The sequence below is a fragment of the Balaenoptera acutorostrata genome, chromosome X (genome assembly GCF_949987535.1).
Source record: "Balaenoptera acutorostrata chromosome X, mBalAcu1.1, whole genome shotgun sequence".
Lineage (NCBI taxonomy): Eukaryota > Metazoa > Chordata > Mammalia > Artiodactyla > Balaenopteridae > Balaenoptera > Balaenoptera acutorostrata.
In genome coordinates this window covers 114,968,355-114,982,235 of record NC_080085.1, presented here as the reverse complement: position 1 = coordinate 114,982,235, position 13,881 = coordinate 114,968,355, and the positions used below count along the sequence as shown (strand labels likewise).

The window sequence follows — 13,881 nt, the reverse complement described above, 5'->3', positions numbered from 1 at the left end:
GAGAAGCAATTAGGCCTCTAAGGCCGACTTAGTGTGATGCCCTATAAAATTATTCTCACAAAGTTTATTCATTCATTCAGCAAACTTTTATGGAGTGGTCACTCTTCACTAGGCACAGAAACAGCCCTGGAGGTTCAAAGATGAGGAAGATATAGTCCTGCCTTTAGACAAACTCAAAGTGGAATGGGGAGATAGGCATGCAAACTATGTATCAACGTACACAGTGATAGGTGCTACGATAGAAGGGAGTACAAGATGCGGCTGGAGACACAAACGAGGGAGAGGGAAGTGGGGGTGGGGTGGGGAGAGGGGTTCAGGAAGATCTTTACAGAGAAAGAGTCATTTGAACTGAAAATCCATATTGGGTAGTGAGAGTCTGCAAACTTGGCTTCTGTCCTTACTGAGCTGCTTGTTAATTAGGACAAGCCACCTCATCAATTTGGCCTTCACTTTCTCTGTAAGATAAAGGTGCGCAGATGTTCCTTACAATCCGGTTCAGCCCTAAATGTTCCCATTCTGGTAATCAGGTTATCTTATTGGGCTGTTGCAGAGAACAATGGTGTGGTTGTTGAGCCTATTCCTCCCTTCATCTTTTGGAGGTCACCATTTGAAAGATTTCTTTTTTTTTTAAAAAGTATTTATTTATTTATTTATGGCTGTGTTGGGTCTTCGTTTCTGTGCGAGGGCTTTCTCTAGTTGCAGCAAGCGGGGGCCACTCTTCATCACGGTGCGCGAGCCTCTCACTATCGCGGCCTCTCTTGTTGCGGAGCACAGATTCCAGATGCGCAGGCTCAGTAGTTGTGGCTCACGGGCCCAGTTGCTCTGCGGCATGTGGGATCTTCCCAGACCAGGGCTCGAACCCGTGTCCCCTGCATTGGCAGGCATATTCTCAACCACTGCGCCACCAGGGAAGCCCTGAAAGATTTCTTGAGGCAGATAGGCGAGAAAATTCTTCTGCCCTCCTTCCAGCTTCTTACCTATTCAGACTTGGTGTCTGGTTTGCACCGAAGTCATTGCCCTGTATATGTGTATGTGGGATGTCAAGAAAGCAGAGTTCATGAGTTTGGGATTAGCAGATGCAAACTATATGTAGGATGGATAAACAACGAGGTCCTACTGTACAGCACAGGGCACTATATTCAATATCCTGTGGTAAACCATAATGGAAAAGAGTATGAAAAAGAATGTATACATATGTATAACTGAGTCGCTTTGCTGTACAGCAGAAATTAACACGACAGTGTAAATCAACTATACTTCAATAAAATAAATTTTAAAAAAAGGAAAGCAGAGTTCAGCAGAGATGCAGTGCCAACTGCAGTGGGGGGAGTGCTTGGCTGGCTCATTAATTTTGCCTTCAGTAAACTCAGGAAATGGTTTAATAAAGACTTTTTTAAAAAGATTTTTTGTCTGCATCCCAAATTTAAATTAAAAGTTGTATGCAAGATTTTAAGGATGCTTTTTGTGCATGTATATCAATATTCATAGATGGTACAATACTGGAGGATATCCATTTTTATAAAGACAGAACTCTAAGAGGAAGAAAGTGGGAAATTTGCCGTTAGTATACTGATATCTGACTAATACTCAGTTTATGTTCATGTTACCTCACTTTTAGCCATTTCAGATTGTTCCTAGCCCTCAATAGGTCCGTGATGGTTGTAGGAACCTACTACATGTCATTTGTAATTCTAAAATTACTGTTACTTCCTCTGAGCAGCCATGTCTGTGCATATGTACGTATGTTTCAGTGGGGCAGTATAATCAAGAGGATTTTTCATTTAACACGTGATCATTAAAATGAAATAATTTTTTCATAGAAATCAAATCATCTATTCATTGCCTTTATTTAACATTTAACTTTTAACTCTTGATAGTCTAGCAGAGCAGTGAGATGTCTTAGAAAAGGTAATCCAGTTACCACTGTATTTGAGAGCTTTTTCCCCCCCATAATTCCTAATGTATTTGAAGAAGCAAGTCATTCTGCAAACAGCTGTTCCTGTTAATATACTGGTGACTGACAAAGGGTAATTTTCAGCTTCCTGGGGTCCTTTTCTTATTCTGATGGATGGTAGAGCTTTCTCTCATGAACATAAAAAAGTACACTTCACAGGGGCTTTCTACCACCAAGTGCCTGGGAAGTCTTGTCTCTGACAGACTCTCACTCTCATAACTCCCAAGACTTAGGTGGGATTTGAATCTCTACAATGCTACTTTTCTCTTTCAGTCAAGTACTCTTTGTACTCATTTGTGAAAAGCCTGAAGGTAGGAAAAAGGAAATAGATTGAATTTTGGAGGTTTTATGAATGCTCTGCAACTTTTTCCTTTGTCTGTCATCAACTTTTTGATGCCGACGTATTTCAGAAATTTCATTGGTCATTTATTCCCCTGCTGCTTTTTGGGTGCTTTTTCAAAGAGAGTAGATGGGAAAGGAGAGCGGGAAGATTCATAGATATAGTAGTGCTTATTTCAGCAGAGAATCACTTTCCCATTTAATCACTTTGCTATTTTCTTGACTCCGTATGACAGTGAAAAACCCAACGAGAATGATGTGTTTTTTAAGGCCAAAGGAAATGGAAAAGGAGTGAAATTGAGGCGAGCCTAAATGAGCTTGCACTCTAATCTCTTCAATGCTTTAGTTTTGTGTGTCCGTGGAGGGGAGGGAGAGAGGTTTACACGTCTTGACCAGCCTTAGCTGCTGTTTTTAGGATAGAGCCAGCTCTACCAGTGGATGGCAGTTTTCACAGGGACGACATTTAGAGTCGTTTATGACATGGTCTCCTACTTTGCACTGAGCACATGGCACCTCTGAACCTGTGGGTCTAGAAGGAGGGCTTGGACACCATTGACTCGGCTTGGGAAACACAATGGGTGATTTTTTTCAGCCCAGGATGGTGTCTGGGCTGTTACAGACCTGATATGATAGGGAGTCTTGTGGCCCATTCAGGGTGCTTAGCTGGCCTCAGGAAAACATTGGAACCTTTCTACTCCATAGTCGCTGGTTTTCCAAAGGACAAAAACAATAAGTGATTACATACTGTGCTGGGCAGATCCCTCCTCAACCTCCACCCCATCCCGTTCCTACATGCTTACCAAAGCCTTAATCCCCTACAAGGACTGAAAGCAAATGTTAGCAAACGTCAAGAACAAAGTTTGCCACCCTCTCCCCAACTCCAATTAAAGTATTTTGGCCTATAATTAAGTTTGGGCCTCTTGAAGAATGAATACAGGGGAGATTTGTTATCACCAAGTGTTGTGCATATAAATATATTATCCTGAGTCCTAAAGTCGTTTTGAAAAAACTTGAGGGGCTTGGCTTTCTTTTGAAATATTGTGTTCCACAGATAACACTGATGTTAAATTATTTGTTCTCATCTATTGTTTGGATAGAAAATGCAGGGGTTTTTTTTTTCTTTATAAGCTTTCTTTAACATAAGCAGTCTCTGGTAAGGTAGTGTTGCTGTGCATTTGCATTGTTATAGAATTAAATTATGGATTCTGTCATTCAAAAGAGAATGCTTTATAAATCAAGTAAAATCTCATAACTAAGACGAATAAGTTTTTTAAAATCTTATGCTGCCTCATATTCCATACTTTAGTTTTATAGCCTAACTTGATGTAATTTTTAAAGTGTAATTTTTTTTCTATTTGTGTACCATTTTTGATTTGTAAAAATGTCATTAGTTTCCCAAGAAAAAGCTTAAGAAAAGTTATTATATATAAAGGACAGTAACATAACAGCACAAAGGCAGGTAGCAATTCTTTATCTGTAGATTGGCAGGAAATGTGCCAAATACACCACGTTCTCTCACTCCCTCCCATTCTCCTCTCCTCTCTGATTACATTCAGCGTAAATGACGTTAAAACTCTAAACTGTAACAAATGGCAAAAATCCTAAGATATTCCTTTTCCTTTTTTTTTTTTAAACTGATCTATTGTTTGGAATTCCTGAATGTAAGAGAGAGTCCTCATCTAATTTGGGGGACGCAGGGAGTGGGTTACAAATTGTGTTCTGTTTAAATGTTTATGGCTGTGTTTGCCACTTGTCTGGGAAAGCTATCAAGGTGGGTTTGCGATCCTAAGGCAATCCTGCTCAGCAGGTGCCTGGTTTCTCTTTTCAGGGCTGCTATGCAACTGTCCCAAAGCCTGGGAATTGGAGCAATGGTCCTAAATGCTAGTAGGCAGCAAGAGGAAAGATAGTCTAAGGAGAAGGAAGGTCAGGAGTAAGTTGTTTAGACCTGGTTAGGGGGCAGGATTTCCAAATGCAGCTGCAGTTAGTGATAAAAAGACCTGAAATTCAGAAGAGGGGTCAGAGGTAGAGATAGAGATTTAAGATCTGAGCAATTGCAGTGAGAGATGAAATTTTACCAGCACTTCATTTCTCCAGGGGAAAGAGATTAAGGAGGAGAGCAGAGGATTTAGGACTGTACCTTGGGGAAATCTTTAATGTTAGGGTGTGGGAGGAAAAGAGAAACCCCAGAAGTATAAACTACCATGCTTGGCTCTGGAAGCCGCCAAGTGTCACTACTTCCCCTGAGCTGTTAATTCTGAGCCAGATAATCCCAGTTATACTGGGTGGAGGGTGGAGAATCTGGGAACTAAAATCCTTGTGACTATCTTTGCTTTGATGCAGGTTGTAGTAGGTGTAAAAAGAAGCTTATGTTTTCTCTTAGGGGGGACATTACTGGGGGGAACCCTCCATTACCGCAATTTTTAGCGCATGTAAGGATTTCTTTATAGTCCTTATATGTGCTAAAATTATGTAGCTGTTTCCTAGGCTACTTAATGAGTTCAGGAAGACTGGGTTCATACCACCCTCAACTCTTACTACCAGTAAATTCTTCCTTTTCCAGGATTTCCAGAGAAATATAAAGGCACATTGAAACTAAGGTATTATTTGATTTTATAAATAATTTGATTAAAAATTTGATCAAATTGGAGAAACAACAGGACAAGCCTGACGGAAAACAATAGTGACTTCCTTGATTTCTCAAGCTATGTTTTAAGTTATACTCAGCTTCCTGCCAGGGGAGGTAAAATAAAAGAGCCACCTCATCCCACTGATGTGATATTTAAAAGAGCAGTTGCAGTGCATCTGGTTTTGCTTTATAGGTAACTCTCTAAAATTTTGAAGGACACACCTTGATTCTCAGTGAAATTATAGGAATGCTTTGATAACAAGATAACTAAATATGGAGAAGTGATTATATAATCCGTTAAGGCATCATAAATAGGGAAAATTCGTAGCATGTGTTGAAAACACTTGATGAACTAATTGACTTTCTCCTGGGAATTCGGGTGGCCTAGCAACTTGCGCTCTTGGGTTCAAAAAAAAGTTGCCTTTTTTTCCCACCCCTCCCTCCAGTAAGCTCACGCGCTATAAAGGATCTTAGCAACTGTGGGAAAAAGAATGGCTTGCAGTTGTGCTTATCTTAAAAGGATTATGGTGGACCTAGTAATCCGAATGAGAGAATCATTAGCTGCTTTGCCCAGTGCTTGATGAGAGTTAAACAAACACAACAGGTCACATTTGAGAATGTGATAAATACCTGTTCAGTGACATCCTTTGCTACCACATAGTAAACACCATAATTATCAGCCATATCAGCATTTAGGTAATACCAAACGCATGTTTGGTTCCACAGGACTGACATATGATCCTTTCTGGAAGTGCTTAAACCATCCATAAAACATTCGAATACCGGACACTCCCAAGTACGCTTTGGTCTCAATTATCCAAGTGATCCAGGGCCAGTGCCTCTGGAATCTACAGAACAGCATAGCCCCAAGGTAGAGATTTATTCTTTGATTAACAAAATATCAGTGGATTTCAGGATGTTTCTCACATTGTATGGATTCAGGAAAAAGAACTTTAGAGCCAAAATTGTCCAGAATAATGGATCTAAAAGTTTTAAGGTACATTTATGTGTATATATGTAACATTTTCCCTCAGTTTTCCTGATTGTATATGTAGATCCACACCCTAAATCATATTTAACATGCATGATGTCTCATGTTGGGGAATTTTTATATAAATCTGTCATGTTATGATGATACACTATTCCTAATGTTTTATATTTTAAACATAAGTTGATGCGTATCAAAGTAGAGCAAAGTGGCTAAGAGAATAAGTTCTGGAATCAGACTAACTGGGTTTTAGCTCTGGTTTTGTCACATGTTAGCTGTGCAAGCTTCTCTCAGTCTCAGTTTCCTCACCTGGAAGATGAAGATTATGAGAGTATCAGTCTTAGGGGCCTTGTATGAAGACTGAATGCATTCATTCAAGTAAAGCACTTATGACAGTACATCACATATGCTAAGAGATTAATAAACTTTTCTTATTTTCTTAGCCACACCAGATTTTTAGAAATATTAATGTAAATTCATCTACTCCTTCATTTTCAGGGTCGGTGTGCTAGAGAGAACTGCAAGTACCTTCACCCTCCTCCGCATTTAAAAACGCAGCTGGAAATTAATGGACGGAACAATCTGATTCAACAAAAGACTGCTGCAGCCATGTTCGCCCAGCAGATGCAGCTTATGCTCCAAAATGCCCAAATGTCATCACATGTAAGTCACAGTGCTGCTTTTTCAAAATTGCATATGTATGTCTTTTATTTTTTAAGGATATATATCTACACTGGAATAACCTTGCAAGGCCTTTGGGAAGTTAGTCACCAAAGGATTGAGGATGCAAGCTGATAGGTTAATTGACACTACAAAGCTGCTGTGCACATGAAGGGAGCAGTCAGGTGCGTTGGATTTAAAACCTGGGTTGCAGGAACCATGAATGTAGTTTATAGAAGAATATTAATAAAGGAGCAGGGACATTTTAAGAGGAGGAAGAGGTTTGATTATTATTACATATAACCCTTTTAATTTTAGGATATTAATTCAAACAAATTTCCTTGCTCTTTGATGGTAGTTTTGTTGTTACTTTTTAATAGACTTTTTATTTTAAAATAATTTTAGATTTAAAGAAAAGTTGCAAAGATAGTACAGAGAGTTCCCATATTACCCCTCACCTGGTTTCTCCCACTGTTAATATCTTATATTTCCTGGTATATTTGTCAAAACTAAGGAACTGACATTTACACATTACTATTAACTAAACTCCAGACTTTATTCAGACTTCACCAGCTTTTCCATTAGTGTACCCTTTCTGTTCCAGTGTCCAATCCAGGATACCACAGTGCATTTATTTGAATCCTGTCTCCCCTCTCTCCTCTGGTCTGTGACCATTTCTCAGTCTTTCCCTGTTTCCCATGACCTTGACAGTCTTGAGGAATACTGGCCAGGTAGTTGATGGGGGTTTTAACTTAACCTAGCCACAGTTTCCCTTTGCTGAAATTAATAATATTTTGGCGTCATTCTAGACCAATGTCTAGTATTTGTGTGGATCAGTGAGTTTAAATGGATCACCTAAAAAGTAATTTTGTCCTACGGAGAATTCATCTTTTCCTGATACCTTAAAATAAAAAGTTGTAGTTTGGTCTTAGAGTTTTAAGGGGGAATTGAAAACTGTCCCTGTCTACTGAGTTCTTCCAGGTCTCAAATTTAGTTCCATGGTGTCTCATTCTAATTCCAGCTGGCCTACTTCCTTTTAACCATTATCCGGATACTAATTTGAAAGGCTTATGTTTTCTTTTTTGTAACCCACTTCATTGGTGACTATATAATGAACACACTGAAAACTGAAAGATGTATATAGTATTTAGATGCAACAAAAATGTGGGAATAGGTCAATCTGCTCTCAGCAAAGTGTATCTCATTAGAAAGTTGTTTCTCAGAATTCAAGGACATCTGTATAGATAGGACACCCCTTAATTGGTACATCTTTAGAGATAATGCAAAAAACAGGTGCTTGGGGCATTGACAAGTCACTAAAATTTTGTACCATGATACTCTTTCCAGAATGTCTAGAAAATTTTAAGTAAAATAAATAGATTTCATGTTTTACGCTATTCATTTGCCAAAAACATTTGCCTTGGAATTCAGTGCTGATTAATTACATTGATAAATTCATTCCCAGAAGGTCACCAGTGAGCTCCCTGGAGTTCCTCTTTGATCTTTAGTAATACTTTACATGGTTGAACTCCTTCAAACTCTGTCCTTAGCTTTCAAACACTGAAGTATTTCAGTTTGTCCTTTCCTGAAGGGATAAGGAAGAGAAAGTGTTCTAGATACTGAGAATAGTATGAACAAAGCCACAGAGAAATGAATATGCTTGGTGAGTCCAGAAAATGTGAGTAGATGGGGCATAAAGCAAGGGAGCCTTTTACCCACCATTACTACTCTTGGCCTCTTGTGGGATGTCCCAATTTCAGACTGAGCAAAGAATAGGAGCCAGATTTTATCACACACCTGAGCCCAGCATTTCGTATACAGCTGGAGCATATATTTTTTCATAGGTCAAGGGACATCAGTCAACTACCCTATTTCAGGGAATCAGAGAGCAAGGGCCTGGGGTAAAATAGGGGTAAAGACAGAAGGCAGACTATTCATCTTCCCTTCAGCCTCCAGTCAAGTATCTCCATGCCAAGTCTCAACCCTTCATGCATTATTGATTAGGGAGTGGCTTTTTAGAGTCCAATGAGAGATCCATTGAGTTTTTCAGCCTCTTGTGCTTTCTAATTTGATCCTCCATGCTTTCTATAATAGAATACATTTCCCTTTTTTCTTCAATGAGGGTAATTTCAGGCTGCAGAATATGACTGATATGACTCACAGGAGTACAATTTATTTTATAGCATATCACAAGACCCAAGACATTGCTTAGAAGACCCCAGGGAACAATTGGAAATTGCTTTTCTACCTTGTAGATTATTTAACAATAGCTACTGTGATGTGATAAACTGATAAAAGATTGATTTCTGTAGTTACTATGTGTACAAAAAGCTGACCTCGAGATGTTTGATATGATCTTCTTTTGTGGTCTAGAGAGCTGCCTTGTGGGCGTGTTGTAATTGAGCTAGTGTGAGCAATTTTAAGTGACATTTACCAGTCTGACTTGAAAGAACTGTTCTTTATTATGGATCTTGATTTTACTATGGAAGTAACGTATAATTTTACTTCATTTCCTTGGTACCTACTCTCCCCAAACAACTCTCTATCCCTTCTAACCGCACCCACCTCCCGCCCTGATCATCTGATTCTTTTCTCTAAAATATTCAAGCTTTTGTTTACATTTCCAGTCCTGCTGTTTGTCTGGCTGCATATCAAGACCCATTTGGTATCACTGCCTTGAACCTCAGGTCTGCCCACAAAGCACACTTTGATCTGTTCCTAGGATACCAGAAGAGCACATCTGCTTTTGGAAAATTGAGTATGGTTCGCTTATTATAAGCCCCCAGATAAAGGGAATGTCAACCCAAATGTAGCTAGAGAACAGATTCTGTTCAATGTGACTGAACAATGAATAAAAGCCACACCTAGTCAATTTGGGTGGAATGCTTGCTGTAGCAGGCAAGTTTGTTCACTGTATCTAACAGGTCTGAATTGACATTTGCACGTATAAAATTCCACCTCAGAAAGCTCTTGGTAGCTTTATTGAGGAAGTTTAGCAAGTGAGGCAAAGGGTGTGACTCCCTAGTATTTTTCAGTGCAGTTTAAGAGAGATAGTTGCTGATGTTCACAGCAAAAAAATTGTACGATTAAGAACTCCCCTTGGCATAATTAAGAGGCAAACACGAGCACTGGAGAAGAATTTTAGGGCAAGCAGACACATTGGATTCCAACTCTCAAGCAAAGCTAATGTTTCAAAATTTCAGGTCTTTTCACAACTTGGAATCTTCATTACAGAAAGAAATTTCCAAGGAAGGATTCTCACTGCTGGATGTAATATATGCATGTAAAAGGTGGATATGATGTTATAAGGCTATTAAAAATATTTTTGGCTCAGACATTTTGTGTAATCGAGACCTGTCTATATCTAGTAAATTCCTTTTGCTTTTCTGTTTGAATGTGGTGATTCACATGGAAGCAGTTCTTTACACGCAGGTAAACTTGACCCAGTCGGGTGTGTTCACCTGATGATTCATACAGAGATTCCTGGATCAGCCATCACGGTGTGCCAAGTCCTCTGGTCTGCTGTATGCTTTTCATGACTTGCATTCCTGTGGCCAAGTCATGGTGTTCCAAACCACAGACGCTATAAACACGGGACTTCAGTCTTTTTCTTTATCACAGGTAGAATCATCTGATGTCTGCCTGGACCCTCCCCACCTTTTTGCATCATTTTTACAATTCTATTTACCAAATATATTTCTCAGAAACAAGCTTATATGTCTGTCTGACATTAATATAGTAAGGAATGAAGGTGATGTAACACTTAGGACCAAATGGGGAAAAATAGGAAGTTGCAGTAGATAAGAGGAAGGGAGATATACTAATTAGTGAATAATTTCAGTATTTTTAGGCTCCCGTGTTTTGAATGTTTTTCTTCTTTAATTCAATAGTACCTCTAAGATATTATGTTACTCTATGCAACTTTGGACCGGGACAGATTTAAGTGAATAGAAGTAAAATTGCAAAATATTTATTTACTTTTTAATTTTTGAAAATGTTAAATGATTTTGTAGTTAAAGATGAAAGGATAATATCCTTCCCTCACCAAGATACATTCTACATTTTGCATATTCATCCAGAGTTATAGTTTTTCTAGCTCACATAAACTAGTTTGACTGAAGTATATATGCTATCTCCCTGTTGTCAGGGCTCTTCTATTAAAAAATTATCATTAAAAAGGTGAGCAAGACATTTTGTAGATTTAGTGGAAAAGGAAATTCTGTCCATTTTCCAGATTAGCAGTCTCATGGTCAGTACAGAAATTACAGTGAATTTTAATGAAGATTCTTCAGTGAGTTTCTCAGTTTACCTACTCATGAAACGACCTTTACGTCTTTCATCTCGATGTGGTGACATTCAGTGTTTTGTAAAGTGATTTTTGCAACACGTTCAAGTCAGTGGACGACGGGCATTATGTAATTATAAGATTAATATGCTCTTAATATAATTATGACTGTCATTATCATGTGAAATTCCACATTGACTGAGGTTGGCGCAGATCATATCACAGGAGTGTTTGGAGTGATAACCATGCTACAAGCCCAAAACTTTATCAAGATTTTACTAAGTTTTCTAAAAAATTAGAAAAGATTTTACTTTTAGATATAGCAACTGAGACCTAATATTATGTATTTGTTCCACAAATTGTTCCCAGGTGTAGGCTTACCTTGAGGTTAGTGAAGGCTCAGGGCCCCTCATTTGCGTGGTGACGTGCCAGGGCCCTGGGAGGAGGCGTAGCAATGTGTTTACAATGTGTTGGTAAAATTTGCCAAAGATATTTGTGTATCCTTTGTTCTGAAGGCCTAAACTTGGGGCCCCACAGATCCTGGATTCACTCCTGATTGCAATTACTTGTCCAAAGTAGAGTAGTTATTCAGGTCCTTTCCCGAGGCTGTGCATGTCACACCGCTTAAAGCTCCTTTTAGAGTAAAGCAAAATAAATCACACCAGCTGGAGGTTTGCTGCCTTGCCCCAACTCGGCTTAATATACAATGTGCAATCTGTTTTTTTAAAAAGTGAAATGAAAATGCTACACTTTTGCTGTCAAACAGAGGGCGTTTGTACACGATATCTTTACGGTGCGCAGTTTCTTCGATAGGAACGAATCTCAAGACTCTCCCTTTATCCTCCCTCATATATTCCCAGGAGATAAATTAAAATGTAATCTCCTCTCAGCCCATTTTGTGTCCTCCTCTGGATCTGGTTAGCTCAGTTGGTGAGGGGCTGGGGCTAATGAGACCACGTGGGCCCGTTAGCTTTCCTGCTCAGGGTCACAGTCTAAGCTCCAGCAGCTACCTCAGCATGGCTTGCCGTTCATCACCAGTGAGGTGAAGGCAGGAAGTTGGGAGGATCTGTGAAAATCGTTTTCCCTGACGGAGGATAAAAAATCACAACAGCGGCGAGAAACAAAGCCAATGCTTGGCAATCTCACCTAGAGAGGATGATATTTTTTTTTTCTTATCACCATCTTCTTGCTCAGATCAGTAGAGTTCAGTGGTTTGTCACTGAGAGGGCCATCAGGAGACCTAGTGTGAAAAAATGTGGTTGCCCTCCCCACCTGATAATAATCTTTCCCCCAAATCATCCTAATCTGCCGTAATAATCTTTATAGATGTACTAAATATTATTTGAAAACCTTCTTCGCCTAGTCTCCTCTCTTAAACCATTCTGTGGATATCAGAAACGTTAGCAATTGTCCCCTGGAACCACACATTTTATAATAAGAAGTTGCATATTTCAGTCTGTAGTATCACTAAACCGTTTTTTTCCCCCCAGAACTCTTCATTGGATACCTTTTGATACTGATGATTTAGCCACTCCAATTAAAAACTGCCATGCATACATCTGTGTGGGTGTGTGTATGTGCATGTGCACATGCATGTGTATGTGTTATACAGTAGCCTGTGCTTCTCACACTGTTTAGCATTTCAAAAGACCGTTTGGGAGTGGCCTTCGGCTTAAAGTTTTCCCCAGTAGAGACCAAAACTGATGGATTTTTCAATCTCTCTGCCACTACTTTCGATCCCTGAGTGTTTCTTTTGTTTTGTGATTTTTGATTTGGATTTTTCTAACTGGTAAACCTAAAAGTAATCAATGGCTTAGGAATCCCTTTTGACTCAATTCACTAAATATTTCTTGAGCATCTACCCTGGGCCAGGCATTTATAAGAGTAAGAGATGGTTTAGAAGGTGAATTAGAAACAGTCTCTACCCTCTAGGAATATATGATCTAACAGTAGTGAAATGGTGGATTAATGTTTTCGTGATCCCCTTCGTTTCTGCTTTGTACCTGATCCTACGTATTTTTATAGCTTTGGGCTTGCTTTTTTCCTCCGTAGAGTTATTTTTATATTAGCCATGCAAGGTTTTGTTTTAGTTTGTGTTGTTGTTTTGGTGGCGGTGGTGGTGGTGCTTTGTTGAACCTCTGATAATTATAACCCTTTGCATCCATTTATCCTGGGTTTGCACTGAGATGTCTCTAGTCCCCAGGCTTCCTGTGGGTTCTTTGCTTTTCTCAGCTCTTGCCATTTCCCCCTCCCCCCAAACCCTTCCTTTTTTCATACCCGTTGTTAAAATTGGGTAACCACTTGATTTTTTAAATACTTTTTCTTTCCTAGTGGTATACTAAAGTTAATTGAATTGTCACTGTTATTACATAGTGATTCACCAACAAATAATTTTTAGGGCAGTTCTTGTTCATGTCTCAGGAGCAAAGTTAAAATCCCCTCACCCATCTGAGGAAGAAGTCATTTACCCTTCTGCCAGATCCTTACCTCTAGGAATCAGCTGTGGATTATAATTCCTGACCTGCTCTGCAGCTTCTCCCACCACCTACAGGCAGATCCAAACCATGACTTGTTCCCTCTTTCTTGCGATACTTTACACCTTTTATACGCACAATAATCTATCGACCCTTCCCCTACCTGTCTTCCTTCAATGCTTCCCCTTATTTGGAGACTTCCATGATTAATAAGGTCAGAAAAGCCAGGTCTAGGTGAGGATAACTATTCACTTTGACCCTTGAATGTATTTGTTTTTCTTCGCTCTCTCTTGGGCCACAGTGACTTATTCATTAACAAGTGTGATTAGTACATAAACACCACTATCAGCTTGCATCTGTTTATAAAGTTCACTCTCAATTATTGAGGGACCAATTAACTAGTCTGGAGGTTATGTGGGCCTCCTGCAGTGTGCCTTTTGGCCACTTCAATCCCCCTAGAACAACGCTCAGAGAATGTGGAGATGACCAAGCAAAAACTGTGAAACAAAAACGATTCAGTTGTGCTCCTTGTGAACAGCTAGTAAAGTCCGATGG

At 39.3% G+C, this 13,881-nt stretch overlaps 1 protein-coding gene across 11 annotated transcripts in view; it reads left to right on the top strand.

Moving 5' to 3' along the window:
* Positions 1–13,881, top strand: part of MBNL3 (muscleblind like splicing regulator 3) — a 113,060-nt gene that overhangs the window by 73,748 nt on the left and 25,431 nt on the right. For 10 of the 11 annotated variants that reach the window (XR_009006695.1, XM_057538385.1, XM_057538387.1 and 7 more), the window contains one exon: positions 6,406–6,570. Coding sequence is in view for 10 of the 11 variants with exons in the window: in XM_057538385.1 (XP_057394368.1) it covers positions 6,406–6,570 (165 nt within the window). In the remaining variant the exon portion in view is untranslated. Of the gene's footprint in view, positions 1–4,853; positions 4,891–6,405; positions 6,571–13,881 lie in introns of all 11 variants that reach the window. The other variant, XM_007174533.2, reaches the window with a different exon arrangement.